Here is a 26,943-nt window from a genome sequence, read left to right on the forward strand (position 1 = left end):
GGGGACTCAGGATCTTCCACCTGGCTTTTCACATTCCTCTCTACGCTTCTTCAGTTCCTCCTATTCTTTCAGGAAATAGTTCTAAGCATGTAAAATGCAAGCACGAGGATGACCAAGGAGTGCGTGTACATCTGCAGTACAAAACCCAGTCTCTGGGAAAGACCATGAACTACAGAACAATGCTCTGTAGTTGTTCAGGTGAAGCCCCAGCTAGCGCTACCTATGTCACCCGCCCAGGACAGAACCAGTGTCTTATCCTCCTTTTGTGTCACTTGCAGTTTACAGAACAAACTGTGGACTCAAAGATTTCATGGACAGAGAGGTGAGGAGTGTTCTTAGCACACCATAGGTACTTAACTGATGTCATCCACAGAACACACACCTGTCCAAATTCACTTTGATTCAAAAGGTCTCCCCTCCATGAGATTCTCACTTACTGTTCCTTCTTCCTTGCACTTACTGTTTTCATAATAAAGAAGAAATAAATTATCTTACTGACTTGGAATATGACTTAGGAACAAAGAACCATCTGCTGTCCTTTGTCAGCTGAGGTCTGGAATCAGTTCTGAATCAAACACGAATTGAGAAAAAGGAGTGATGGAGAAAGACCAAGCTATTTCTCAATGTTGGGAATAAATTATGTCAGTGAAAGTACTAGTTAGAGCAAACCACAGAAGAAAAAGGATCATTTCAACATGGGCTCAACTTTCAAACCTTACTGCAAGTTTTGATCCACATTAGAATTGGAGATCGAATTTTTCATTGATTAATTTAAGAGGTAGTTTTATATTTCTCAGGTCTTCGATTAATTTTCAAACTTAATCATAATGAGAAAACTTGTTTTTAAAGAAAATATACCACCCCTTTGTAACTGTTTCTTGTGGACCCAAGAGGACAAAGGAGGAGTAAATGCATAGGGAGGAAAGAGTCCTAAATGAAGTAAAAATAGCCTATAAGAGCCCTGAGTCTTCCAACCCCTCCGTGTTGAGTTGCATCCTGGCCTGTGTTAGGAATTTTCTAGCAGGTGGGAGAGAGAATTGACATTTGCCCCACTCAACCCCCTGAACTCATGCATTCCCAAGTGGAAAGTGAGAAGGGCCACTCTGAATATTTTCACATCCCTCTATGGAAACTTGGCTTTCAAAAAGAAGATGAGGACAGAGCTATTTCAAGACATTAAGGTTACGTGTACCTGATACTGCCTTGACCATCAAATCAACGAAAATAAAAACAGCCACTAGATCATGTTAATGGGAAGTCTCGGACACGGGCCCGCACCTTGCACTCGAAGGCCAGGGCAGCATCCGAGCATCTGGAGGAGTCTGTACATTCAGCCAACAGCAGCATGGACCTGCGCCTGGAGCCTGGGGAGGCGGAGTGGCTGGAGGGATCCTGACTTTCCCATGTGGCTTTCCCTCCCCCACTTTACAGGATGGATCCTCATCTAATCATGTTGCCCCAGGGATCCCCTCAGCCCCCGGGGAGGAGCCCTTCCATTCTCCAGGCTGGGGCTGTGGGAAAGACATGTCTCTGTGACCTTTCCCAGCCCCTCAGCATCGCTTGGCCAGGAAAGCTGGGTAGTTTGGAGGGAAGCATCTCCTGAGGCTGGAGAAACTCAGGCAGAGACAGCGGAGGAGGACTGGAGAAGCAAGGACATTACTGAGTGGCCCAGCTACAAAGCTGGGAGCTGTGTTTTTCAGCTTAATGTGCGTGTTGATTCATCCATCCATCCATCCATGCATCCACTCCTCCATCCACCCATCATCCATCCACCTATCCATCCCTCCATCATCCACTCATCCATCCATTACCCATCCACCCATCCACTCCTCCGTCCATCCATCATCCATCCATCCATCCATCCATCCATCTATCCATCTATCCATCCATCTAATAGATGCTCACTAAGTACTGCTACAAGCCAGTTCCTTGCTTAAGGAACTCAGAAAGTTGTTTGTACCAACTGAAAAAGATGCTATATTTGCAGTGGTGCGTGCCTTTAAAACCAATGTACACAGTATTTGGAATGACCCCTCATGCCCCACCCCTGCTTGTCTATATGACCAACTCCCATCTGTCCCTCAAGGCCCAGTCCAGGGGCAGCCTGCTTGATATAGCTGCCATGATTCCAGCTCCATGGGTCCCCAGCTGATGTAGCCATTGCATCTTGTCATCAACCCAACCATACTGGGTTGACATTATTCACAGTATGCTTCCTCACTGAACTCTTAAGTTCCTTTCTGACCTGGACCAGGTCACTGTGTCTTTCTTTACTCAGTGAATAGCACACAGCGGGTGATCCAAAATTGTTTGCTGAAAAACTGAATGAATAAAGAAAGGAAGATCAAGTAACCAACTGCTTATTTTCTCATCATTCAATAACCATCACTGAGAGCTATTTCGAGTGTGTGCCAGGCCCACGCTGGGAGCTGAGGGCACTGCCGTGAGTGAGATGGTCCTGCCCTCCTTGGGTGGTCACCCTGACAAAGTCAAAAGGCAGGATGCACAGCCAGAGGTCAGCACTCAGGATGGCCATGAGGCATCGGGTTAAATTAAAGATCCTCTGACTGTGGGAAGGTCAGGTGGAAGCGATCCAGGTGACAGAGCTGCACTCAGAGCCGGGGCAAGAGGAAGGCACAGATGGTTAGAGCATTAAAGGTGACAGAGGAGCCTTCGGGGCTGTATTAGCAGACAACGCCCTGAGCGGGGGCAAGGGGGCTCCTTAAGGTCATTTTATTAACGCTGCGCTTCTGTGGGAAGCCTGTGGAATGAAAAGCCAGGGGTCAGGGGGAAGACCCAGACAACACAGCTCCTGTGGGTCTCCAGGAGAGGATGCTGCGTGTTTAGAGGACTGACCTCAGGAGGATGTAGACCCCTGTCAGCTGAGGGCACCAGGGACAGGCTTGGCAAGGCCCTGCTGGGCCACCCCTGATAACTGTCACTCTGGTGAGGACTCTGTGGTGTGGAGGGAGGTCAGTTCTGGGGGGCGCTGGGCACATCAGAGTCTGGGAGGGACCAACCTCCAGTTTAAAGACAGGACACCGCTCTCTGGACCATGGCAGCCCAGCCCACTTCTCAAGTGGTGCAGTGCTTGGGGCCACAATCCCTTAGAGTGGTTCCTGAGAATGCTTCAGTTTCTGTTAAAGCAGAAGAAATAGATGAACATAATCCAGCCTAGGTGATATCTGTCTTTATACCAATGTAGTTGGAAGATTATAACTATATCTATCTATATCTTTATCTACATCTGTATCTATATTTATAACTGTTATATATCTACATCGATATCTATGTCTATACTTAAATCTACATCTACATCTACATTTATATCTATCTATCTATCTACCACAAATTATGTCTCAAACATAAAGCCAGGGAAGCTGAGTGAGAAAGTCTTCCACGGCCCTTGATGTTTCGGTCTTTTCCAGATTACTCAATCCACTCACCTGGGCAGGGCAAGATGTTGCATTCCTGGTATTCCAGGGAGGGGCCCACGCAAGGCATGCCCCCAAACTTGGGCTCCGGGTTGTTGCAAACACGCTTCCGGTTGCGAATGCCCCTGCTGCAGTCTCGGCTGCACTGTGACCATGAGGTCCAGGCTGACCAGGCCCCGTTGATGGTGTGGGAAGAGTATCTCCCAGCACGCAGGAAATCACCAGAAAGGCCTGCAAGGGAAATGGCCAAAGCACGATTCTGTTAGGAACTCTTAGAGTAACCAGAGTCCAAACTAACTTTCATTCTGCAGCACTGTGTGCTTTGCTGTTGCAACTATACTCTCAAATATCAGTGGAACACTTTTTACACACCTCAGGAGCACAAAACTAAATAAAAATAACATTGCAGTTTGCATGATAATCTCCTACAACTCAAGCTTCTTTCTCTGCAGTTGCTATTAACAGGGGTGCAACTAAGAGCTCAATTTGTCAATGTAGCAAAGTCCTTATACAAGTAATAGGGTTTTATGGGTAATAGGTCACTTATTGTTCTGAGAAATTTCTTACAAAGAAAATACACCTTTCTCACTTCCATTGGGAATTCTACAACAAATTGTCCTTGTGCAATTCATGTTCATTTTGATGGAAATGCTTACTGACTTATGAAAAAATATTCAGTCATTTTCTCAAAGGTAGGCAGTGTGACACAGTTTTAAGAAAAAACTCTCAAAGTACGCCATGAAGTTCTGGGGAAATGTGAGAAGTCAGATGTGTGAATAATTCTATCCATTGTTAAGTTTCTTGGTTGTCTACTTAAAAATTCTGGCTCAGAAACCTAGGCAGATGCTCTTCAGAGAAAATAGATTAGAAACCTTTTTCTCTGATGAGAGAGTAGTTTGTGGTTAATCAATAAAGAACACACAATTTAGCCTAATTTCATGTGATCAGAGGCAAACAGGTCCAATTTTGTATTCTCAAGACATCAATACCAAAACGTATGGGTAGTCGTTAGAACTTGAAGCCATTAAGACACAAGAAGGATAAAGTATTTTTTAAGCCATGCCCACAATATACTTTTGGAGGAAATATAAGAAGTCTTTTATAAATGTTTATCAAAATTTTTCCTTAGTTTATATCATTTAAAATGAATATTAGTGTTGGTTTTATATGTATCTGAGAATGGAAGGATTAAAAAATATATGTTTGGATAAGAGAATAAAGTTAAAGAAACAATGTCATTCATTTTCTCTTTTTTTACTTTGATGTCGTAAGAAGTAAGTTCACAGCCTGCTCTGAAATAAGGGAATAAGTGACTGAATTGGAGACAGGGTTGTCAGATTTAGCAAATAAAATACAGGAAGCCAGTTAAATTTTAGTTTAACTGGGCTCTTCTATGAACTTAGAGATAAGACAGATCACCTGTCCCTGGAAGCGAGTCAGTCCCTACAGAGTCACTTACTCACCGTCGGTGGAGCAGCTGCTGGTTCCATCACTAGAACAGTACCGCATCTCAATTCTCTGCCTTCCCACTTCCAGCAAGTTTGGATCAGGCAGGCGGGCCTTGCACGTGTACCGAAATCGCTGCTCGTAGTGGCCCCCATTGTCAGAGATGTTGACAGGTGTCCAGGGCGTCCAAGGTGTGGTCTTTTTCAGCTCAGGGCATGGGTTGGTATTACAAGGCTGGTACTCCTGGAGGAGAAAACACATGAAGTATGCTTATCATACTGCAGAAATAGAGCCAGGGGCATCCTTCCTTAAGTGAAGGAGAGGGCTCTCTAAAACTTAAGGTCCTGACACCCACCAGCTACTCTGCAAAGTTAAAAGCACACTTTTTTGTCAAATTAGGCATTGAAGAGAATGTTCGGTGTTCAAGTTAACTGCAAAGGAATCTGTACAGTTTCTACATCAACAATGAGAATGAGATAATAAATGTAATTGTGTGTGAATAAAAATGGTGATTCCCCCCAAATCATCTCCCTTTCATTGATAAGTGACCCAAAATGCTGAATATTCTGACGTTAACTTTAGCTTTTTTTTTTTTTTTTAAGATAATAGTTAAAATGAGGGAACCAGAATTTGATTTTTGGACCTCATTATGTTCAGTCTAAGATTTATATTTTAAGCTCTGGATCACAGATTCAAAGTGTTAGAATGGTAGCTTTCCAGTTGATAACACGATACATGATAACTTTTGGTCTATAAGAAATTTTCACAAGATTTCCCTAGTTAATACATTGTTGGCATTTTTCAGTCTCACCTCCCTTCCCCAGTACCAGATACCTCCATTGTAAGCACAGCGGGGAGGACCCTGGCAAGTGGGACATGCCATTTTTGGGCGGTGGACTTTAGGACTATAAATTTGGGTCTCTTAATCTGGCAAGAATTTTAAACATTATGCCTTCAGAAACACGACCAAATCTAAGGGGCACAAGGTTTGACCTTGAACATAGCACTAGATGTTTCATTAGAGGGAAAACCCACAACATATAATACATTCAATTATGGTCATACTTTTTTTTTTTTCTTTTTTGCGGCACGCGGGCCTCTCACTGTTGTGGCCTCTCCCATTGCAGAGCACAGGCTCCAGATATGCAGGCTCAGCGGCCATGGCTCACAGGCCCAGCCGCTTTGCGGCATGTGGGATCTTCCTGGACCGGGGCACGATCCTGTGCCCCCTGCATCGGCAGGTGGACTCTCAACCACTGCGCCACCAGGGAAGCCCTATGGCCATACTTTTAAAATAATTTTATTAATGTTAAACATACACAGAAAGGAAGAGTTAAATATCTTTCTAAGATTTATTATGAAAAAGAAAATTGTTTTATCCTTCCCCCATCTCTTTCAGTTATCTAGATACTTATCCCTTAGAGCTAACAACAAGAATTTTCCAGCATCAGGCATTATCCATTAACTGTGCACTATGGGAAAAGATTTAGCTCTTTATTCTTTACCCCTTTACCCCTCTTCCTGTGTCTCCAACCCAGATGCAGCCTTCCCACCTCCCATCATCTTAATGTAGTTATGCTGCACTTTTGGTTAGATCCAAATCCAGTGTTTGCACTTATCGCTAGATGAACATTATCCACAGGTGACTGGTGCAGAGAGCTGATTGGTTTCTGTTTCGTGTCCAGTTCCCTCCCAGTCCGACTCAAGGACTCGCCTGGTTTGTCGGGGTAGTTGTCTAGTTTCTATGAACTTGTCATGAATTCACTCCCCATCAGGTATTTTGACACAGTAGGAGCTGTGATGGCTGGTTTATGCTTGGAAAATAAAGAAGTCTCGGTAATATTGTATAAATGAATTCTGGTAGGAGAGAAAGTAGCCATGCGTATCCACACCAGAAGCTTTAACTGGAAGCCTGTTAAAATATTTATTTTGTCATGATTCTAATTAGTCTAACTAGTTTTCTTTACGCAGGGCCTATCTTTTAAAATTTTCTTACAAGGGACAATACTCGAGGGCTCTTCATGTTTGTGACTTCATACGCTTCTAACAGAAAACATGTAGAATAATCATCACCACTTTCCTGATTTAACACCTCTTGCTTCCCTTCCCTGGCCCACCCTGATGCTCCCCAACCCCACACCAACACACACTGGAAGACAGTTGATTTCATTTTCCTTTGTTTACAGCATGTTTTATTATAGCATCTTTTGGATGCTGCCTTTTAAGTGAAAAAATAATAACCCCAATGGATGCCATAAACTCAATCATGTGAAACACTAGACAGAACACGTGTGTGCTCTTTTTCACTGGAATGGGGACCACGTAATAGGAATGCAATCGGCCTTGTCTGGGACCTTCCAGGCCCAGTGTGTGGCAACACTGCCAGCCCCAGATTGAAAACGCCATATGCGTTCCCTTCATCATTCTGCGTCAGCCTGGCTGGGCAAGTGTCCAGGGGCGGCTGGCTCCTTGCCTAACTGGACTTAAAACATATGCTGTTTATGGACCCCTGCTTTTAGCATTAACAAGTTTGACATCACCTACAAAATAGTAAGATCCCATGTTTCAATAAACAAACACAGAGGGTCCTCCCAGTAATTCTGAGCTTCCTTGCACTAGAAATTTCACCTCTTCTATGGAGATGAAGGTTTTTTTTTGAAACAGATGAATAGAAAATATATTTTAAAGCCTGGTTGGCCTCTGTGTACTGGTAAAATGCTCAGAACGGCGGGGGGATGGTGGCGGCTGTCACATGTCCCAGAGGTGGGTACACCTCACGGGTGAAGAAGAACAATTCAGGCCCGTTAGACCTAAACCTCTGAAAACAAAGTCTGTTCTTATGTTCCATTAGCTCCTCACTGTACAAAATCCAACAGGAGTCTCAGGACCTCTCCTTTCAACTGCCTTTTAAGATTTGATTATGATGCATTCATTTAAAATATCAAATTGTGAAATACTGAGAAATGGTATGACTGATCTGTTTTATATTAATGACCAAAATTATAAAGTGGTTCAATTCAGTGGTGAGTAGTTGTATGGCTTAACTGAGCCTGTATGCTCCAATTTACTGAGGAACTGCTGCTGTGAGTAAAATAGAGAGATGGTGACAATCCAAGCAAACCTAAATTTGAATGGAACTTGAACAGCATTATATTTGATGCTTAAAAGAGAAATTATTTTAAAAGGGATTTCAGGGAGCTAATTATTATACCTGTCACATAGGATTCTTAATATTCTGGTGGAAAATATTAGATAAGAATGGTTAATAAATCAATCCCACTGCTGCTATGTATCCAAAGGAATTAAAATCAGGATCTCAAAGAGATACCTACACTTCCATGTTCATTACAGCATTACCCACAATAACCAAGATATGGAAACAACACAAGTGTCTAGTGATGAATTAATGGATAAAGAAGATGTGAGACAGACAGACAGACAGACACACACACACACACACACACACACACACACAGTGGAATATTATTCAGTCACAAGAAAGAAGGAAATCCTGCCATTTACAACAACTTGGACCTTGAGGGCATTATGCTAAGTGAAATAAGTCAGACAGAGAAAGACAAGTTCTGTATGCTCTCACTTATATGTGGAATCTAAAAATGCCAAACCCAGAGAAACACAGAGTAGACTGGAAGTTACCAGGGGTTGGGGAAAATGTGGGCCAAAGGGTACAAGCTTCCAGTTATAGGATTATCAAGTTTGGGGATCTAATTTACAGCATGGTGATTATAGCTGATAATACTGTATCATATACTTGAAAATTTCTAAGAAAGTAGATCTTAAATGTTCTCACCACAGTAAAGAAATGATAATTTTGTGACAGGATGGAGGTGGTAGCTAATGCTATGGTGATAATCATTTTGCAATTTATAAATGTATCAAATCAACACATTGTGCGCCTTAAACTTACATAATGTTATGTGTCAATTATATCTCAATAAAGCTGGAAAAAAATAAAATAAAGACAGCAGCCGATGCAAGGACTGCTTGGACTGCAAGGACAAAAAAGAAAAACAAAAGGTCAAGAACAACAAAGGAAAAAATAAACATGGTTACTACATCAATTTTAAACAGTTCTCCTAACATGTTGTCCCAGTCAACAGTGATACAACCATCCCTTTAAAAGTTTAATCTGGAGACCTGGGAGGCACCTGCCTGTTCTCCCTCACCTCTAGGCTAAGTCCTATAGATATGGCCTCTTAGGCTCCTTCTCTCCTCCCCTTCTCAACTGTCTCTTTTCTAATTCAGGTCACCATCATCTCAGTCCTGTTTCACAGAATCAAAGCGTGTATTTCACTGACATTTAATTGTGTATTTATAAGTCTGCCTCCTCAAACAGATCGTAAATTTGTCAAGAGCAAGAACTTTGCCATATTTATTTTATATTACCAGTCCTAAGTATAATACTATAATTTTTTGGTGAATGGATAAATCAATTCACAGATAAGCCCATTCTGGTGGAATCTGCATAAATCTGGGGAAAAATTAGATGGTTAAGCAGGGCCCCATTTTGCTGTTTATTTTTCCTTTGAGAAAACTAAAATATCTTACATTCCATAGGTTGAAAGTAAAATAGATGGTAACAGTCCAAGAAAAATTTTGATACCATGTGTTTAGCACAAAATAAGAAAATTACCCTTAAAGTGTTTTCATCAATAGCTGAATATGTGAACTAAATATATTCTCGTATGGAATACGTATGGTTTCCATATGTACTTATCAAATTCTCTTTCCGTAACTAAGTTGTTACACTCTGAAACAGAAAGCCATTCTGCACCAGAGGAACAAGAGAGTAATGTAGCTGTGCTTGCGAAGGGCCAAGGTATTGAAGCATATGTAGAGAGGTAGATCTCTGATCCCAGGAGCTTGAGGAAGCAGAGCACAGATTGACAGGAAATCCTGGAAATTAGTTTCGTGGTCCCAGCAAGAAAGAGAAAGAAAAGGGAGACAGCGCATTCAAAATTATAATGCCACGGAATGACTTCTGCTTCCAACCAAGATGGGGTAACACAAATGGGATGAACTCTTTCACCAAGAATAACTTTAAGATACATAAAACAATAGTTTGTAAGACATCGGACGTTAGGCAACGAAGGGCAGTGATCACCGAGTTTCGGAACCATGAGGTGAGCTCCACAACTGACCCAGCCTACAACCTGGAGAAGGTTTCCAGGTGATGGTGGAGGAAGAAGAGACCCAGGCACAGACCAGTGACTGGGGAGACAGAACTGGGAGGTAAAGGAAGCCAAAGGGGCCGGGGTTCTCAGCAGGAGAGGGCTGCACAAAGAAGAAACTCCAGTTATGCACAGCTCCCCCGTTAGGTATTCAGCTGAGTAGAAATCCGTGAATGTATGTGTATGAAGAGACTACACATGGGTGGGGAAAGACCCCCCTGAAAAGATCAGAGGGGACAGTGCACGTCACTCACACAGGGCTGGGGATACTGCTTGCTCCTAAGAGCCAGACTGAAAAGCTTCATAATTCTCCTCGCATCAGTTAGGGTACCAGGAAGGGTCTTGTCTCCACCGTGCGGAAAAATCACCCCAGACTAAACTCTGCTCTCATCTCAACTAACAAAGTTTACAAGCAAAAACCAAACAGATCAAACCTAGTTTCACATAACTTGATCTTGTTCCAAAGGACAGCTCTTGCATAATTTGGGGAATACAAAAGTGTCCAACATACAACAAGGAAAAGGTCACAGTGTCTTACATCTAATCTAAAATTACCAGGTATGCAAAGAAGCTGCTAAAAAAACACAACTTACACTGAGGAGAAAAATCAGTCAATTGAAATTGGCACAGGAAAGCCATAGATGACACAATTTGTAGTTAAGAATATGTAAAACTGTTATTATAACTGTATTGCATATGTTCAAGGAGCTAGAAGAAAGACAACCTGTTAAGTAGAAACATGGAAGATATAAGGAAGAAATAAAATCAACTATACACAACATTCTATGAGGTCGACTTTAATCTGGTATAAAAAACCAGACACAGACATAAGAAGGAAAGAAAACTACATGTGAATATTCCCCATTAACTTAGACACAAAAGTGCTTAGCAGGACTTTAATAAGCAAAACTCCAAACTATTTTAAAAGGTTAATAGCTCATAATTATGTAGGGAGTATGTCAAGGGTGCAAGGTTCATTAACATTTAACATTGGATCAAGGAAATTCACCTTATTAACAGTCTAAAAAGTAAACCCATATGGACATCTCAATAGATACAGAAACGTCATTTGATAAGATGCCCAAAGCCACTCCTTATAGAAACTCTCAATCAACTAGGATAGAAATAAATTTCCTAAATCTGACAAAGGACATTTATTAAAAACATACAAGCAACATCTTAAAGGTTAAAGCCTGTATGCTTTTCTTAAAGCTGAAGAATATAAGATCAATATAAAAGATTAAGTCTGTTTCTATGTACTAGCAATGAGGAATCATAAATTAAAAGAATGCCATTTACAATGCTATCAAAAATATGAAATACTTAGGAATAAGTCTCATAAAATATGTGCATGACTTGTACACTTAAAGAAAATTTAATCTTCTAAATGATCTATAGAATCAATGCAATCTTAGTCACAATTCCAGAAGGCCTCTTTAAAAAAATAAAATTTGACAAGCTAATTCTAAAATTCACACAAAAATACAAAGTATCTATCAATAGAATAGCAAAAGCGTTTTGAAAGAAAGGACCTTGTTGGAGGACTTACACAACCTGACTTCAAGATTCATTATAAAGTTACAATAATCAAAATGCTGTGGCATTAAGATTGAAAGATTGAGCAAAGGAGCGGAATGAAAAGCCCAGAAATAGACCCACATGCATATGGCTTATTGATTTTTCAAAAAAGGTGCAAAGGCAATTTAGTGGTAAAAGCAGTCTTTTCATCAAATGGTGCTGGAACAATTTGATATCCATATGTGAAAACCTGAACTTTGATCAATAACTTGCTCTACCCATGATAATAAACTCAAATGGATCATAGAACAATATCTAAAAGCATAAAACGTATAGAATAAAACCTGGGAGAATATTTCTGAGACCTTAGGTTAAGCAAAGATTTCCTAGATACAATGCCAAAAGCATCAGTCATAAGAGAGGTAAAAATAAGTTGTGTTAATCAAAATCAGAAACCTCTACTTTTGAGAGACACTGACTGTTAAGGGAATGAAAGACTAGTCACATATGGGAGAGAATATTTGCAAATCAGTTATCTGATAAAAGGCTCATACCCATTATACACTTAAAAACTTAAAACTCAACAATAAAAGAAGAAAAACAGTATAAGCATTGTCAAGCGTTATGGAGAGACATTTCACCAAAGAAGATACACAGATGGCAAAAAAGCATATGTAAAGGTACTCAATATCGTTATTTTTTTTTTTTTAAGAATAAAGGTAAATTAACACAGATATAGGTAACAAATGTATGGACATCAAGGGGGGAAAGTGGGGCGGGGTGGTGGTGGTGGTGCGATGAATTGGGAGATTGGGATTGACATATATACACTAATATGTATAAAATGGATAACTAATAAGAACCTGCTGTATAAAAAACAATAAAATAAAATCCAAAAAAATAAAAGAATAAAAGTAAATTAAAACCACAAGAAACCACCACACACTTATTAGAATGGCTAACATGAAACAGAACAAAAGAAACCTCGAACCTGACCATATTAAATGCTGGTGAGCTTGCAGAGCAACAGGAACTCTCATATCCTGCTAGTAGGAATGTAAAATGACACAGTTGCTTTGAGAACTATTTGACACTTGGCTAAAAGCTTAAACATACACTTACCATATGACCTAGACATTTCCCTGCTAGATATTTACCCAAGAGCAAAGAAAGGATATGTCCATACAAATACTTGTACATGAATGTTCACAACAGCTTTATTTGCAATAGCCAAAAACTGGAAACAATGCATATACCCATCAGCAGGTAAATATCTAAGCAAATAATATCCAAATAAGAGACTACTCAATAATAAAAAGAAATGAACTGTTGTTATATTCAACATAGAAGAATCTGTAAAGAATTGTGCTACGTGAAAGACGCTCCCCAAAATGGAATGACAATGTATGATTCCATTCACATAAAATCATGAAAAGTGAAAACTATGTAGAATCAAAAAGATGAGTGGTTACCTGAGACTAGGGAAGGCAGGGAGGTATATGAGGGAGGGGTTACGACAGGAAACAAGGAAACTTTTGAGTTGATGAACACATTCATTCTCTTGTGTTGATGGTTGCATGGATGTACATATCTGTTAAAATTTATCAAATGTTAAACATGTGCAGTATATGGTATACCAATCATACTCAATAAAATATTAAAAGCTATGTGGTCACTGAAAGACAATTCTCTTTCTAAAAAATGGTGGTTATTTTGCTAATTTAGAAGTGATATTCAAAACAGCTGTGTTTGCACGTACCTGCACACAAACTAAGATTACAGTTATTTTATGGCGTTCATGCTGGAATATTTGAGACCGAACGTAACTACTATTTGTAGATAAATGTTTCACAAATACAAAATGTGCACGATCAAGCCAATTTTACCTGTCATCCCACATCCTACATTGTATGATAGAAAATGTTATTTTCTATCATACAATCAGCCAGTGTAGCAACTGCCTGTTTAGCCTACATATACACGTGCATCAACTGCATTCTTTGATAATCTTACTCCTCTTACAATCGGTTTCTTTAGCTTCAGTGCATTTTCATGCTGTTACAGGTCTTTGAACACGAAGGAGTTAAAATTACAACCAGTTTCTTTAGCTTCAGTGCATTTTCATGCTGATACAGGTCTTTGAACACGAAGGAGTTAAAATTATCTTCCATGGGGTTTGGAGATGTTTGTGAGTCACAGGATGGCTTGGTGGAAGTAGCACTCAGCCCCAAGGCCACCTTCTAACTTACTGTATAATCCTTGGCAAATCTTTTGAACATGTCTTAATCCGTTCAGGCTGCTATAACAAAATAGCACAGACTGGGTGGTTTATAAACAATTTATTTATTTCCCACCATTCTGGAGGCTAGAAGTCCAAGATCAGGGTGTCAGCATGGTTGGGTGAGGGTCCTCTTCCGGGTCACAGATGTCTCTTTTTATCCTCACATGATGAAAGGGGCTAGCTGGCTCTCTAGGGCCTCTTTCATAAGGACACCAATCCCACTCATGGGGGCTCCACTCTCATGATCTAATCACCTCCCAAAGGCCCCACCCCCTACTACCATCACCTTAGGCATTAGGTTTTCAACACATGGATTTTTGGGGGACACAAGCATTTAGCCCATAGCAGAACACACTGCAACAAACACCAAATGAAGGGTTATACAAGATGATCTCAAAGTACTTAACAAACACATTTTGGAATCCAGAATCTTGCTTTTAATTTAGTCGGCCAACCCCAAATAAATATTCAGTGCATGCACTTGAATCTGGTTCATAGAAGGTAAAATGATTTGATATCCAAAGGCTACATGACAGTCTACGCTAGCTACTTTGAAGAGGGGATGCTGATTTAGAGATTTTAAAGAATGTTCTTGTTTTATTTCCATTACTGTTATTAGTCATTAAAGGCCCAATGAAATAAAATAGAAATACTCTTTAAAATGTGAAAGCAATACTGGAACAAAAAGAGTGAGTATTTTTAAGTAGAAAATCCCACTGTTCTATTGCAGTAACTGCTTGCATTTCAGCAGACCTCCTCTGGGTAGCCACAGTCCTCTCTTTGGCCACGTTCATACATCTTTACTGTATCACTTGTTTGCCTAAGGGTCTCCAAACCCTGCAAAAGCGTTTTGAGGGTAAAGTCTGGGGCTGATGCAACTTCCTTCTTCATTTGGGTGATTGGCAGCACCCCTGGCTCCAAAGGGGGAGAGGATTGAGACGAACATCTCAAGGGCTTTCAAATGGGTGCATTTATCAATACTTTCAACAAGCAGTCAACCTGCGTTCTTCTAAGTGCTGGAAAAGCAGCAGAATACTCCTCTGCTTTCATATTAAAAAAAGATGTGTGCGCCTGTGTGTGTTAGATTATATGCGTGTGCGTATCTATAAAAATGGAGCTGGCTCTCCTCCTTACACATACTTTTAGGCATTACTTTTTATAACACTGTAGAAATCCCAAGAGAATAAGAAAATCAGTGCTGTCGCTGGTAATCTTTTTTTATTATAGAGGCTGTGATTTGTGGGCAATCTATAAACTTACATCTCAAAGGAGAAGATCCATTTATTTGGTTTATTCTCTCACTATCATGCCCTTAAATTCTTAGTCCTTGAGGGCAAACATCAAGAATTCAGATATCTTTTTTTTCTGGCAAATACCTTGCAACAAGAGGAGAAACTACTTTTAGTTAGGAGTGAAAGCCTACCATTGGGAAAAATGTTTCCTTCCCAAACTGACCATTGAAATGGGTGACTTTGAGCATAAAAGTCCACCCTTTATTTCCATTCCTCCATTTTTAAAGAAAAAAAATGCTTAACTGTAATATACTTGCTTCAGAATATTTGGACCTATTTTAAGAGTTCTTATGAGGAATTTCGGAAGAACAAGAGTAAATAACACAAACCAAACTGACGTGTTATTTAAGATTGAGGCTTTGAAAGGACAACTCATGGGGCATTGCTTTTACACTAATACATGGGGGCAGTTGCCCTGGATTCTTTTAAGTACAAAAAAACAATAGTCACTTGCTTTCTTACTAGAAAATGATCGTGTGTGTGTGTGTGTGTGTGTGTGTGTGTGTGTGTCTCACCACCTCACTGTACATATACAACTGTAGAAAAACATGGCTTAAGAAAAGAAAGAAAAAATACTCCCTATCATCATAGGATTTGGATGTTATGGTTATAGCCATATTTGTGTGGGCTAAAGTGGCTTAATTTCTTGGCAAGAAGATGCAAAATCAAATTAGATTAATGGAGTGGTTATGGAAAATTCAGTCATGAAGATACAGGCTAAAACCATACTCATGGCTTGGGCAAACCCTAATTAAAAAAATTAAATGTATTAAGAGCTGTTACTTAGCAGCCTAGGCAACCATTGGTATTTTACCAGCACCTGGTTATTAGTCTGTGGTTTGATAAGTAAACATTTATTTTATATATAAATTAATTTCTAAAATAATTTGTTTTGAGCTTTTGAGAAATGTATTAAAAATAAATGTGAGGGCTTCCCTGGTGGCACAGTGGTTGAGAGTCTGCCTGCCGATGCAGGGGACAAGGGTTCGTGCCCTGGTCTAGGAAGATCCCACATGCCGCGGAGCGGCTGGGCCTGTGAGCCATGGCCACTGAGCCTGCGCGTCCGGAGCCTGTGCTCTGCAACGGGAGAGGCCACGACAGTGAGAGGCCCACGTACCGCCAAAAAAATAAAATAACATAAAATAAATAAATAAATGTGAGTCAGATGGTGCTGATAAATATATACAACTTGTTTTTACCTGACCATTGACTGCAAAATGATTAAATACCATTTTCCTCTTTTAGATAATTTGGATGCTTTTATTTTTTCTTTATTCTGCATGTGTAGCTAAAGGAACATAGGCCAAAACAGAATTGTAATGTCTTTTTCCATTTGCTTACTCAGCTGACAAAATTCCTAAAGACATCAGTTTTCTTCTGCCTTTCATCAGGCATGGAGGGTTGAGTAGTCCTACTTGGAGCCTTGGGAGCAGCTGGTCTATTTGTCATTAGTCACCTCCACCATGATTCCTTGATTATGGCACAGCTATGATCTTAAGGGTGCCCTGACAGTAAGCACCCACTCGCAGACTCTGGTAGGCAGAATTCTCACACGCCCCCAAGAGCCCCACCACCTGGGTATCACATCTTATGTAATCCCTTTCCTGTGAGTGTGGGTGGGTTCTATGAAAATGATGGCATAGTGAGGTTCCTCCTAATCTAAGACCTCCTTGTAGTGGACAAAAGACAGATTCTCCTGCTGGCTTTGAAAATATTGGCTGCCACATTTTGAGGGGACCACATGGCTAGGACCTGGGGGCAGCCACTGACAACATCCTCCTACCTACAGCCAGAAGAACACGAGGACCTCAGTTCCCAAACTTCAGGTCACTGTGTTTGAGTGAAATAATGTTGGGTAAATGTCTTTTATTTAAGGGCACGAACAGAATTTAAGATGGTGTTCTGTTTCTTCTATGGAAGAGCTTTTCCTAAAGTGTATATTCATGGGGTGCTCATGGCGCTACAGAGACAAAAGCATCTGTTGTCAGGAGGGACTGAGAAGCTCTGGGTTCAACAGAGTTAAACGGGTTTCATCAAACCAGGCGTGCTCAGAGCTGATCTTGGAGCCCTTTTCTTAGAGCTTCTCAGGGAACCAGAGTGGAATAGAGGGCACCTTAGCAAATGCTGTCAGAGAGGATGCTACCGGGAATCAAACAAGTTCTCGAAAGGTGAGAGCAGTTTTCTCATCGGAGCACTGATTCTATAATCAACTTTATTGATTCAAACTGAAAATAGGGGTGTATCCCCAGAGTTCTGAAGTTGTATGGAAGTCATCCCTCTTCTGCCAAACCTAACCAGGATTTAACAGACTGAGGATGCAGTCCTACGTTCATAAGATCCTTAGCCCACTTGACTCCATGTTCTAATCAGGAAAGCCATCTAGAATACCCCTCTCCTTCAAGCCTGTGGGTGGGCGGCTTTCCGGGAAGTGTATGATGTATAGGGAGCTGGCACTTCATTTGTCTTGCTCCTCCAATGACCTCCAGTCTGAGTTTATCTATAAGTGGGCTAAGCAGTTCTTATTGTGAAACTCTTTGCTCATTTCCAAGTTCATTGCCTTATGTGATAACCAGGGGAGGCCGCCAGGTCTTAATCTTAACCTAGGGCCTCAGCTTTCTCATCTGAAAAACGGGCACATAAAGAAACATCATTGGGACTTCCCTGGTGGCTCCGTGGTTAGGAATCCGCCTGCCAATGCAGGGGACACGGGCTCGAGCCCTGGTCCGAGAAGATCCCACATGCCACGGAGCAACTAAGCCTGTGCGCCACAACTACTGAGCCTGTGCTCTAGGGCCCACGAGCCACAACTACTGAGCCCATGTACCACAACTACTGAAGCCCATGTGCCTAGAGCCCGTGCTCCACAATAAGAGAAGCCACCGCAGTGAGAAACCCGCGCACCGCAACAAAGGGTAGCCCCTGCTCACCGCAACTAGACAAAGCCCACGTGCAGCAACAAAGACCCAAGACAACCAAAAATAAATAAATAAATAAATAAAAAGAAACACATCATAATTTTCGGGGAGTGTTAACAAGATAAGGTGTTCACAGTGATTAGCAGGGATCCTGGCACATGGGGCATCTTTGGTCTGCACAGAAGCCTGGAAATGAAGATGGGATGCAGAACGTGAAAATATTAGGGGTTCTGCAAAGTTGGTCACTAGCAATCTTGAGAAATCACCCTCTGTCCAAGAAAATGCGGATGGTCACAAAAACCCCTAATGATCCCAGCAAGGTTACACACAAGGGAATGGATTTACCTACCTGACAAAAAAGGTTTAAACTTAACTTGCATCCAAGTTTCCATGTACATCATTTCACTCGCTTGGGAATGTGATCATCCAGTAGAAAATTATCTTCGAAATTTGTTCTTAACTGAGTTTACATGAAGCTGACTTTCTATCAGTTCACATTCCTTAAACAATTAGTTAAGATTTCATGTCCTAAAAGATAGTAGTAGGAACATTTATTTAATCTAAAATTCCTACACCACGAATGATGCATTTGGAACACTCACTGCTAAGGTCAAAGTTCTTCTGTCATTTCCTTTCACCAGTATGGAAATGTTCAGAACTCTTGGGTATTCTTTTGGCTGTCTAAGCTGGGATCCCATCATTTAATGGGTCTGGGAAATGAAAAACACGTATGTTTTATCAACATCTTTGCTTAGAATTTAAAGCACAAGGAACACTTTTTTTTGCTCTTCTTTTGGCCAATTTACCTTGGGAAATTATGTTCCTCAAATAAAGTTGTGTAAATGACTTTCTTCTTATAATTCAGATTAACTAGGTTTCTATTACCTCATGAATCTTTCCTGCCAGGAATTATGGGTAATGTCCTAAGTATCTAAATTTAAACAATTATATTTTTGAAATTAAAAGTCAAAGTAATATTGTACAAATGACGTTTTCAATGAACAACACAGTCATGAAAATAGAAGTATCATGTTATCCATCCACTCATCCATTAATCTTTATTCCAGTCATCACCGTTGGAGCATCTATACCTCGTGCAAGATGCTAAGCTACATCCTCAGGGGGTCTTAGATGTTAGTGGTGAAAATGAACAGGGGAAGTTCAAGGTAGACACGTGAAAGTGCCATTAAGTCCCACACCAACTATGTGTTATGGGAATTAAGATGCAGGGGGGACTTGATCTTAAATCACATGAGGACACAGTAATTGACACTGTGGCCAATGCCATGGGCCACTCGGCCTGGGGTTCTGTGTCTGACAGACTGACCAGTTTTATACCAAGGGGTGTATTACTCCCCAGCCACAGCATCAGAGGTTGGACGCACCCAACAGCTTAGTTGCCTTGAGCAACCAATTCTGGCTAAATTATCCATGCCTTCATAGTACGATGTCACTGCTAATACAAAACAAATGAAAACCCCAGTGCAATCTTATCCACTTTAAGTTTCAAGTTTTGACTACAGAAAATAAAAAACTAATAGGTTAAAATATAAGTTGTCAAAAGAGTTGGGTATGTGTCCATATTTTTTCTTAATAAAGTTAAAATTCGTTATGCCCCAATTTTATAAACGTTCAGAATGTATGCACAGGGTCCCAGCAGCAGGCCTGATGAAAAGAGGAAAGTGCGACAGTAACCTGCTCAGGACTGTGGTCACAACTGATGGCCAAGGGTCATTCCAAGGCCTGGGTGGTGTCTCCAGATCATCCTTACTCTACTGGCTTTCCTCTCAAAGCTGGGAGCTACATTCACAAGAGACCCCGAATCTCCCAGCAAAGGAGGCTCGTTTCAACCTGAGGATAAAGGTGTTACTCTTTCTTGGTAGAGTCACAATCTCAATGCGGTAATATAAATATATAACGACTTTCCTAATATCGTTTTCAAATAGACTATCACAAAAGTGAATGAGATTTCTCAAATAAACTATCACAAGAATGAATATTCTGTCTAAATGAAGTGACGTCATAACACAATCATTTGTCTAAGACCGCTCTTGATGGATTTATTTCTAAGATTTATAAACTTCTCTCCCAGAACTTAATTTAACAGTTTATTGATGTCTTGGGGATATAATTAAATTTATTTATTACTGACAATACTATTAATGCATTCGGTTTGTTGCTGTTGCTGTTTTCCAGAGCCTAAACACATTTCTCACGTTTGCTTGAATTTTTTTTCCGTGACCTGAGTTTTCGGCCACAGCTCTGCTGTCTTATGCCCCCGCTTCTCGCAGTCCTCTTTCTCCCTCCATCTATGTGATATTCTGGACAATGGATCATTAAGCTGATTCAAGCACACAGCAAAGAGAACAGGCAGAACTTGTGAGGCCTTGGAGTCTGTGCCACAAGGCTGGACAGCAAAACCTTTGTACACACCTGCTCCCTAAACCTGGCCTGACCCTGGCTGCCAGCATTGATGTGGCGGCTTTCCCGTTGCTGAGGACTGTGGTAGAATTAGGATATTCAAGATGTTAAGTTCAAACTTATAAGTTAAACAATTCTGGCCTTTAATATCCTTAACATGTGGCTATGATGCAAAACAGTTTACCTAGAAGTTTGCTATAAAAAATAATTGTCCAAATCAACTTTTAATGACTGACCTACATTATGGATTTTCATCTACTTAAATACAATTTGAACATCTATAAATTCCTAATATACAATATGGTGATTAAATTATTAAGTGGGTAAAATTCCATCAAATCCATATATTGGTCAAAGATATTTATTTATCCTGACATAATTTGTACATTCCTTAGATTTTAGCCATACAAAACTTCCCCCAATTGTCACTACATAAACACACTTGTATGTGTGTGTGTGCGTGTATATATATATATATATATATAAATGAAAATAGAAAAACTTATAATGGAGGTCACTTATGTGGAAGTTCCTATATGAAGATTATCTAAACCAATAAATGTGGCTACAAGTCTCTTGTTCTAGAATGTTACTTCTTTAATAAAGCAGGGATATTTCTTGTTTCTTATTTAAAGTTATTTTTCAGGACTATAGAAAATGTCCCAGTTAAAATATTTAGGATTCTGTACTGTGAATGACTTTAAAATTCATTTTTTCTCTTCTAGGAAATGTTGTAAAATTTAAGCAAGACTACTGACTGCTTTCTGCTTCAACTTATATTCATTTAGGCAAAAAAAATCATAAGGTGGCTGAATAAAAATTCCTGTCCTTCCAAAATATGACTGAAGTATCTCTAAATTGCTTAATTTTCCTACAATTATAAGTATATTGAATAAGAAAAATAACTGGTACGTTAGGGTGACTATAGACATCTAAGTTTTCTCTTATGTTGTTACAGAAAAAAGTTTCGTTTTCTTCTTTTCAATCATTCCTCAGTGTTAGAGGTTATTTGGCTTTATTATACCATGAAAGGTCCTTGCCCATATTCAGACAGAACATTACAGTCAGGGGAGTGAGATGTGTGGATCTTTCAAACAAGAGTTTATATGGGCAGGCAGGAATGACACCAGCAGCTAGAAGCCTAAATATGTAGTAATATATAGAATATGCAGTTATATATGAAATATATATATAATTTCACAAAATTATAGTCAAGGTCGTATACAAGGAGGCTCTACCGTAAGACAGTCTGAATGGTGGAGGCGGCAGCCTCAACAAACGCTGGCTAATTAGTGTTAATGCATTTCCGTGACACCATGTTACCAGCAGGATAAAGCCCAAAGTGCTCAGCTTTCCAGACTCAAAAAATTAGATCCACTGCACTGGCTCAACCCCTCCCATCCTGTGGCCTGTATCTGAGCAATGTGGCAGATACATGTCTTAAAGACCCACAAATACACACTGTGGCTTCAGGCCTCTCTGCCTTTGCTGCTGCTGCCTTTACTGTAACATATGATTCTCCTATATTTACCTGAAAACACCACTCCCTCCTTCACGCCACATTGTGCCCTGGAAAGTAACAGACGAAGGATGCAGCACCACAAGGACCTGCCTGCACAGGGGTGTCTCCAGTGATTTGTGAAGACACCTGCTACCTAGTTCTTGTGTTCTGTTTCTAGCTCAGCACTGGACACTTGCTGCTTGTCACACAGCAGAAGACCTCCCGGCCCTTCCTCCATCAAATATGGCACTAATGGGGTCCATGCATCTGAAAACCAGCCTTAGCTCCTGTATTTTTGATAACTTTTCCTCAACGGTCCGCAAAATCTTTAAAAACACGGAATAATCTTTCAATCAATAAACAATACACGAACAGACAAAGATCAAGCGGCCATGGTTCAAGTGGGGTAGGGGCCAGGAGCTCGTCCAGCTGGGCAACAGCCCTGCCCCCAATGCCACCTACAGGGGCTTAACGGGGTGCCCTTTGCCAAATACACAATAACGTCTGGCCTACAGCTAAAGACTGGCCATTAACTAGTAGCCCCTGATCTTTGAGACACAGGTAAGTGAGCTGGCAGGAATCCTTGGGATAAATCATTCCCATCCTTGACCTGACAACTCTTATTTCTTTGCCTTGTTGTACTGAATTGGCCATGATCTCCAGAATAATATTAACATTAGCAGTGCTGGCAGGAATCCATGGCTTTTCTTTGACTTTAATTGAAAAGCTTCTAACCTTTCACCATAATGTGTGATGGTGTTTGCTGTATCATTTTAATAGGTATCCTTTGTAAGGTTAAAAAAGCTCCCATCTGGGCTTCCCTGGTGGCGCAGTGGTTGAGAGTCTGCCTGCCGATGCAGGGGACGCGGGTTCGTGCCCCGGTTCGGGAAGATCCCACGTGCCGCGGAGCGGCTGGGCCTGTGAGCCGTGGCCGCTGAGCCTGCGCGTCCGGAGCCTGTGCTCCGCAACGGGAGAGGCCACAACAGTGAGAGGCCTGCGTACTGCAAAAAAAAAAAAAAAAAGCTCCCATCTATGCTTTGTTTGTTGACTTTTTAAAAAACTGTTATGAATGAGTGTTGAATTTTATCAAACATTTGTTCTGCATCTATTGGAATGACTCTGACATTCTTTCTTCTTAATCTTATTAATATAAAATATATTATTTATAAATTCTCCATTTGCTCATTGTAAATGTCACACTATGAATATGAACATATAAGTGCAATGTAAATATTTATATATGTAAAATTTATATTTGTACATGAAGTCTGATGAATTAAGGTTGTACAAGGTTGCACAATATGTACACTGCAAAAAAGAAGATCCTGGCAAAGGGGCATGTGAGAGCTGAAATTCAGCCTGCATCTTTTCCTAAGCCATGAGTTTTGGCAGAGGGCTGTCTGTCCTCAGAGGAAGGAGCCTAAGAACCTGCTGGCTGCCTGCCAAGACCTGAGCCTATGCCGTTGTGACCCTCAGACAGGGAAATATGTACTACTTCACACAAAGGCACTTTACAGGTTAGCAGTGCTTCTGGGGCTCATCCATTTCTAGCCCTCGAGGTCAATGTCATTTACCAAGCAACTCAACCACTGGATATCTTATCTTGGGAGAACTTGCTACAGGATTCTCTCACTTTTAAACAAATTGTCCCTTTCTGTCTACTGCTCAGAATCCCTGCCACCATCTCTATGAGCTGGCACCACTAGCTCTGATTTTTAATGCCTTTCCCCTACTCAAAGAGGTGGCCACGAGAAAAGGGACACAAATGTTTAAGTGAGGGAGAGAGATACAAATACAACTTAAAATGATGAAGACCTGACGCTTCTTGCAAATATGATGAGTGTTTGGGGACCTCTGGAGAGAATGCTTGATCTCTGCTCCTGGTTTAAATTTGTGACAGTTCTCCCTTCATTTGAATTTTTCCAGGGCCTTTCACACAATTCATTGAGCAGCTAGTTTGTGCCAGCTACCGAGAAGGTGCTGAGGATGCAGGGCTGAGCCACAGAAACAGGGCATCTGCAGCTGGTGGCTTGGAATCTCACAATGTTCTCTGCAAAGTATCCCCAACCCCCTGGGGAATCTCCCCTCTCTAGTGGAGAGGACCACAGAAAAAGCATCACCCGGCTTTCTCGAAATTCAGGCTCACCAATGATTTCACCCTGGTCCAGTTACAAGGACATGATTGACAATTTAAAACTCTGCCAAGCAAAGTTCTGTCTTCCACTGAGACATAAATAGAATGTTTGCAAAGTGTCAGATTGTAAACCTTTTTTTTTTTTTGGCCACGTCTCGCAGCATGCAGGATCTTAGTTCCCTGACCAGGGATCGAACCCGTGCTGCCTGCAGTGGAAGTGCGGAGTCTTAACCACTGGACTACCACGGAATTCCCAGACATGTCTTTTATAACACTAGACCCTTATCTTTTTTAACTTGAGTACATATGCTGAAAGTTAATTAAGATGCCTTTCAAACAAATGTGGCAAAACCTGATAAATGTGTAGTAAACTCATAGCCACACCTACTCAGAGGCCTCCCCTACACAAATATTAGTCTAAAAGCAACAAAAGGGAAATTTTAAGTTCTGCTAAAGGACAAGGAACAATGAGTACTGGGAAAAAAGTTACAACTTCTATTGATTATATATATATTTTTGCCAAGATCCCAGTAAAAGATAGAAGTGAAGAGTCAGAATTTTAAAAATTGACAATTTGTATCAGGATGGAATTGGATTTCCTTTGGCCAGATTCCTTTCATTAGGCTGTGACTCCTGGGTCACATCTAAGAATAATATGATCTATGAGCACCAAGGATGACAAACAAGAGAGAGCAGGAGAGGCCCTGAGAAGGTCATTTAAGATATATGCATCCAAGGAAAAGGCTGCCAAATGCTCACAAAGGCACCCACGTGGAATGAAACCTCCTTAACAGCCCCAGGAACTGGGGTTTACAGAACCTAGAATCAGCCCCAATGGACCAGAAGTATTTACATTTCCAGTTTACTGGCTGTGCAGGCTAAAGGACCTGCAGCGTATGGAAAACATAACAAATGCACTGGAGGTGCTTAGGCAGATCTCTATTCCGCAGGGTAAACAGGGGGAGTCCCTCAGTGGATACATGGGGGGTACCGGGGGCAAGGCACCCCAACGTGCACCCTCGGGGAAACGCCAGGGCCTCAGCCAATTCTAGTGCCAACCCCTCCTGCTGGAGCAAACTAATGGGGACACCATTTGTATTCGAAGTCCCATTGAGCACTCGTCTTCCTCTCAGTAACCCCTAAAACACCCAATTGACTTCTCCTAAAATAGTGAGGTGGGGCTTGTCCAGGGAAACCCATCCCGTGTACAGGGGGCTTAAAATTGCAAACTTGACTCCTTGCATCCTCTGGACACCTGTAGCTTATATTCAATATGCCACTGTCTACCAGGAGCTGGTACTACGGGGTTGTTAGTATTTCTCGTCCCAGGCTGAGAGCTCCTTGAGGTCAAGAATAGCAGCTTACCCAGATTCATATTCCACCCAGCCTACATCCCAGGCCGTGGCTCATACACATAGTTGTTCAAGACTAACTTGTCGAGGGAATAGAGCTTGACTCAACATTGACTGGGAGCATGAAGTGCACCAAAGGAAATAATACAACATTTGACTAGCATGCAGGACGATGGTCTGCAAAGGGCTCAGGGCCATTACATTTAATTTCTTATTTACAAAGGAGAGCTCAAATATTGGAATCTGTGCAACTTTAAAATATTAAATTCAGATTTCCTTTTCTAATTGGGTGCTCTGTAATAGTTATATGTACTCAAGTCTTGCCTATGGGGATGTGATAAGGTCTTGGAAGGTCACTGCCAAGTATAATCTAATATCAAAACCAATTTTAATGAACTTCATACACTATTACTGCAGGCATACTGGCTTTCAGTGCTAAATTTGATTCGTTTGGAGCAGCCTTGTAAAACTAATTAGGAAGAATTCGAAATAGTTTAAGAATATGAACAAGAAGTGAAATGTTCCTAAGCTAATATCATGGAAAGAAAAATTAAATATGAACGAAAGGCAGCTCCATTGGTGTATGAAGAGTCTCTGTGAAAGAATAACCACAAAATATGTTCCTTTATAAGAAACTGTAAGAAAGAACCAAAGAGTAGACAAAAACAATATAATGCACAAGAATGATCACTTCGTTTGAAAAGATGTCGCTAACATTTTGCCAAATTGCCATCATCTTTTAAAAAAATTAGTACATAAATTTAATAACTAGTTTCATTTATTCATTTTCTTACACTCTGCTAGGTATTGAGGATATAATCGCAAATAAAATAGATATTGTCCTTGACTTTAAAAATCTCAAATAATGGGCTTCCCTGGTGGCGCAGTGGTTGAGAGTCCGCCTGCCGATGCAGGGGACACGGGTTCGTGCCCCGGTCTGGGAGGACCCCACATGCCGCGGAGCGGCTGGGCCCTTGAGCCATGGCCGCTGGGCTGGGCCTGTGCATCCGGAGCCTGTGCTCAGCGGCGGGAGAGGCCACAGCAGTGAGAGGCCCACGTACGGCAAAAAAAAAAAAAAACAAAACTCAAATATCTTCTTGTTTTGGTATTAATAAGTTTAAAAACAAATTAATTTATCTCATATTAATGTTATTGAACTTTCCCCTTTGAAATAGGACTAAACTCAAGTTTCTATGACATATTTGGGGGGCAACACTGACCTTAATTTATGTTTTTTTAGGTTTAGAAGCACCTACTAAAGTTGAAATAACGATTTTGGGAAAGTAGCAAATTTCAGAATAAGGTCTATACATCTACACACCCACATGGATTTGCATGCCTAACGTCAGGTATGTATTTACAATTAGATGGCTGCTTTTAGATAGTAAAATCTAGACGATTTTTTTTTTTTTTCTTTTGCTGTAAGGAAAAATAATTGAAAACATGATGTGGCTTAC

General features: G+C 40.8%; 1 protein-coding gene across 6 annotated transcripts in view; it reads right to left on the reverse strand.

The window, feature by feature from the left end:
* Window positions 1–26,943, reverse strand: part of SEMA5A (semaphorin 5A) — a 476,576-nt gene that overhangs the window by 20,767 nt on the left and 428,866 nt on the right. For all 6 annotated transcript variants that reach the window (XM_089908674.1, XM_022581376.3, XM_089908670.1 and 3 more), the window contains 2 exons: window positions 4,898–5,123; window positions 3,447–3,665 (listed from right to left, as the gene is read on the reverse strand). In XM_089908674.1, coding sequence (XP_089764800.1) covers window positions 3,447–3,665; window positions 4,898–5,123 — 445 coding nt within the window. The remainder of the gene's footprint in view (window positions 1–3,446; window positions 3,666–4,897; window positions 5,124–26,943) is intronic.

Source organism: Delphinapterus leucas, chromosome 3 (genome assembly GCF_059928025.1).
Source record: "Delphinapterus leucas isolate spDelLeu-1000000601 "Yukka" chromosome 3, BTC_Dleu_Yukka2, whole genome shotgun sequence".
NCBI classification, from domain to species: Eukaryota; Metazoa; Chordata; class Mammalia; order Artiodactyla; family Monodontidae; genus Delphinapterus; species Delphinapterus leucas.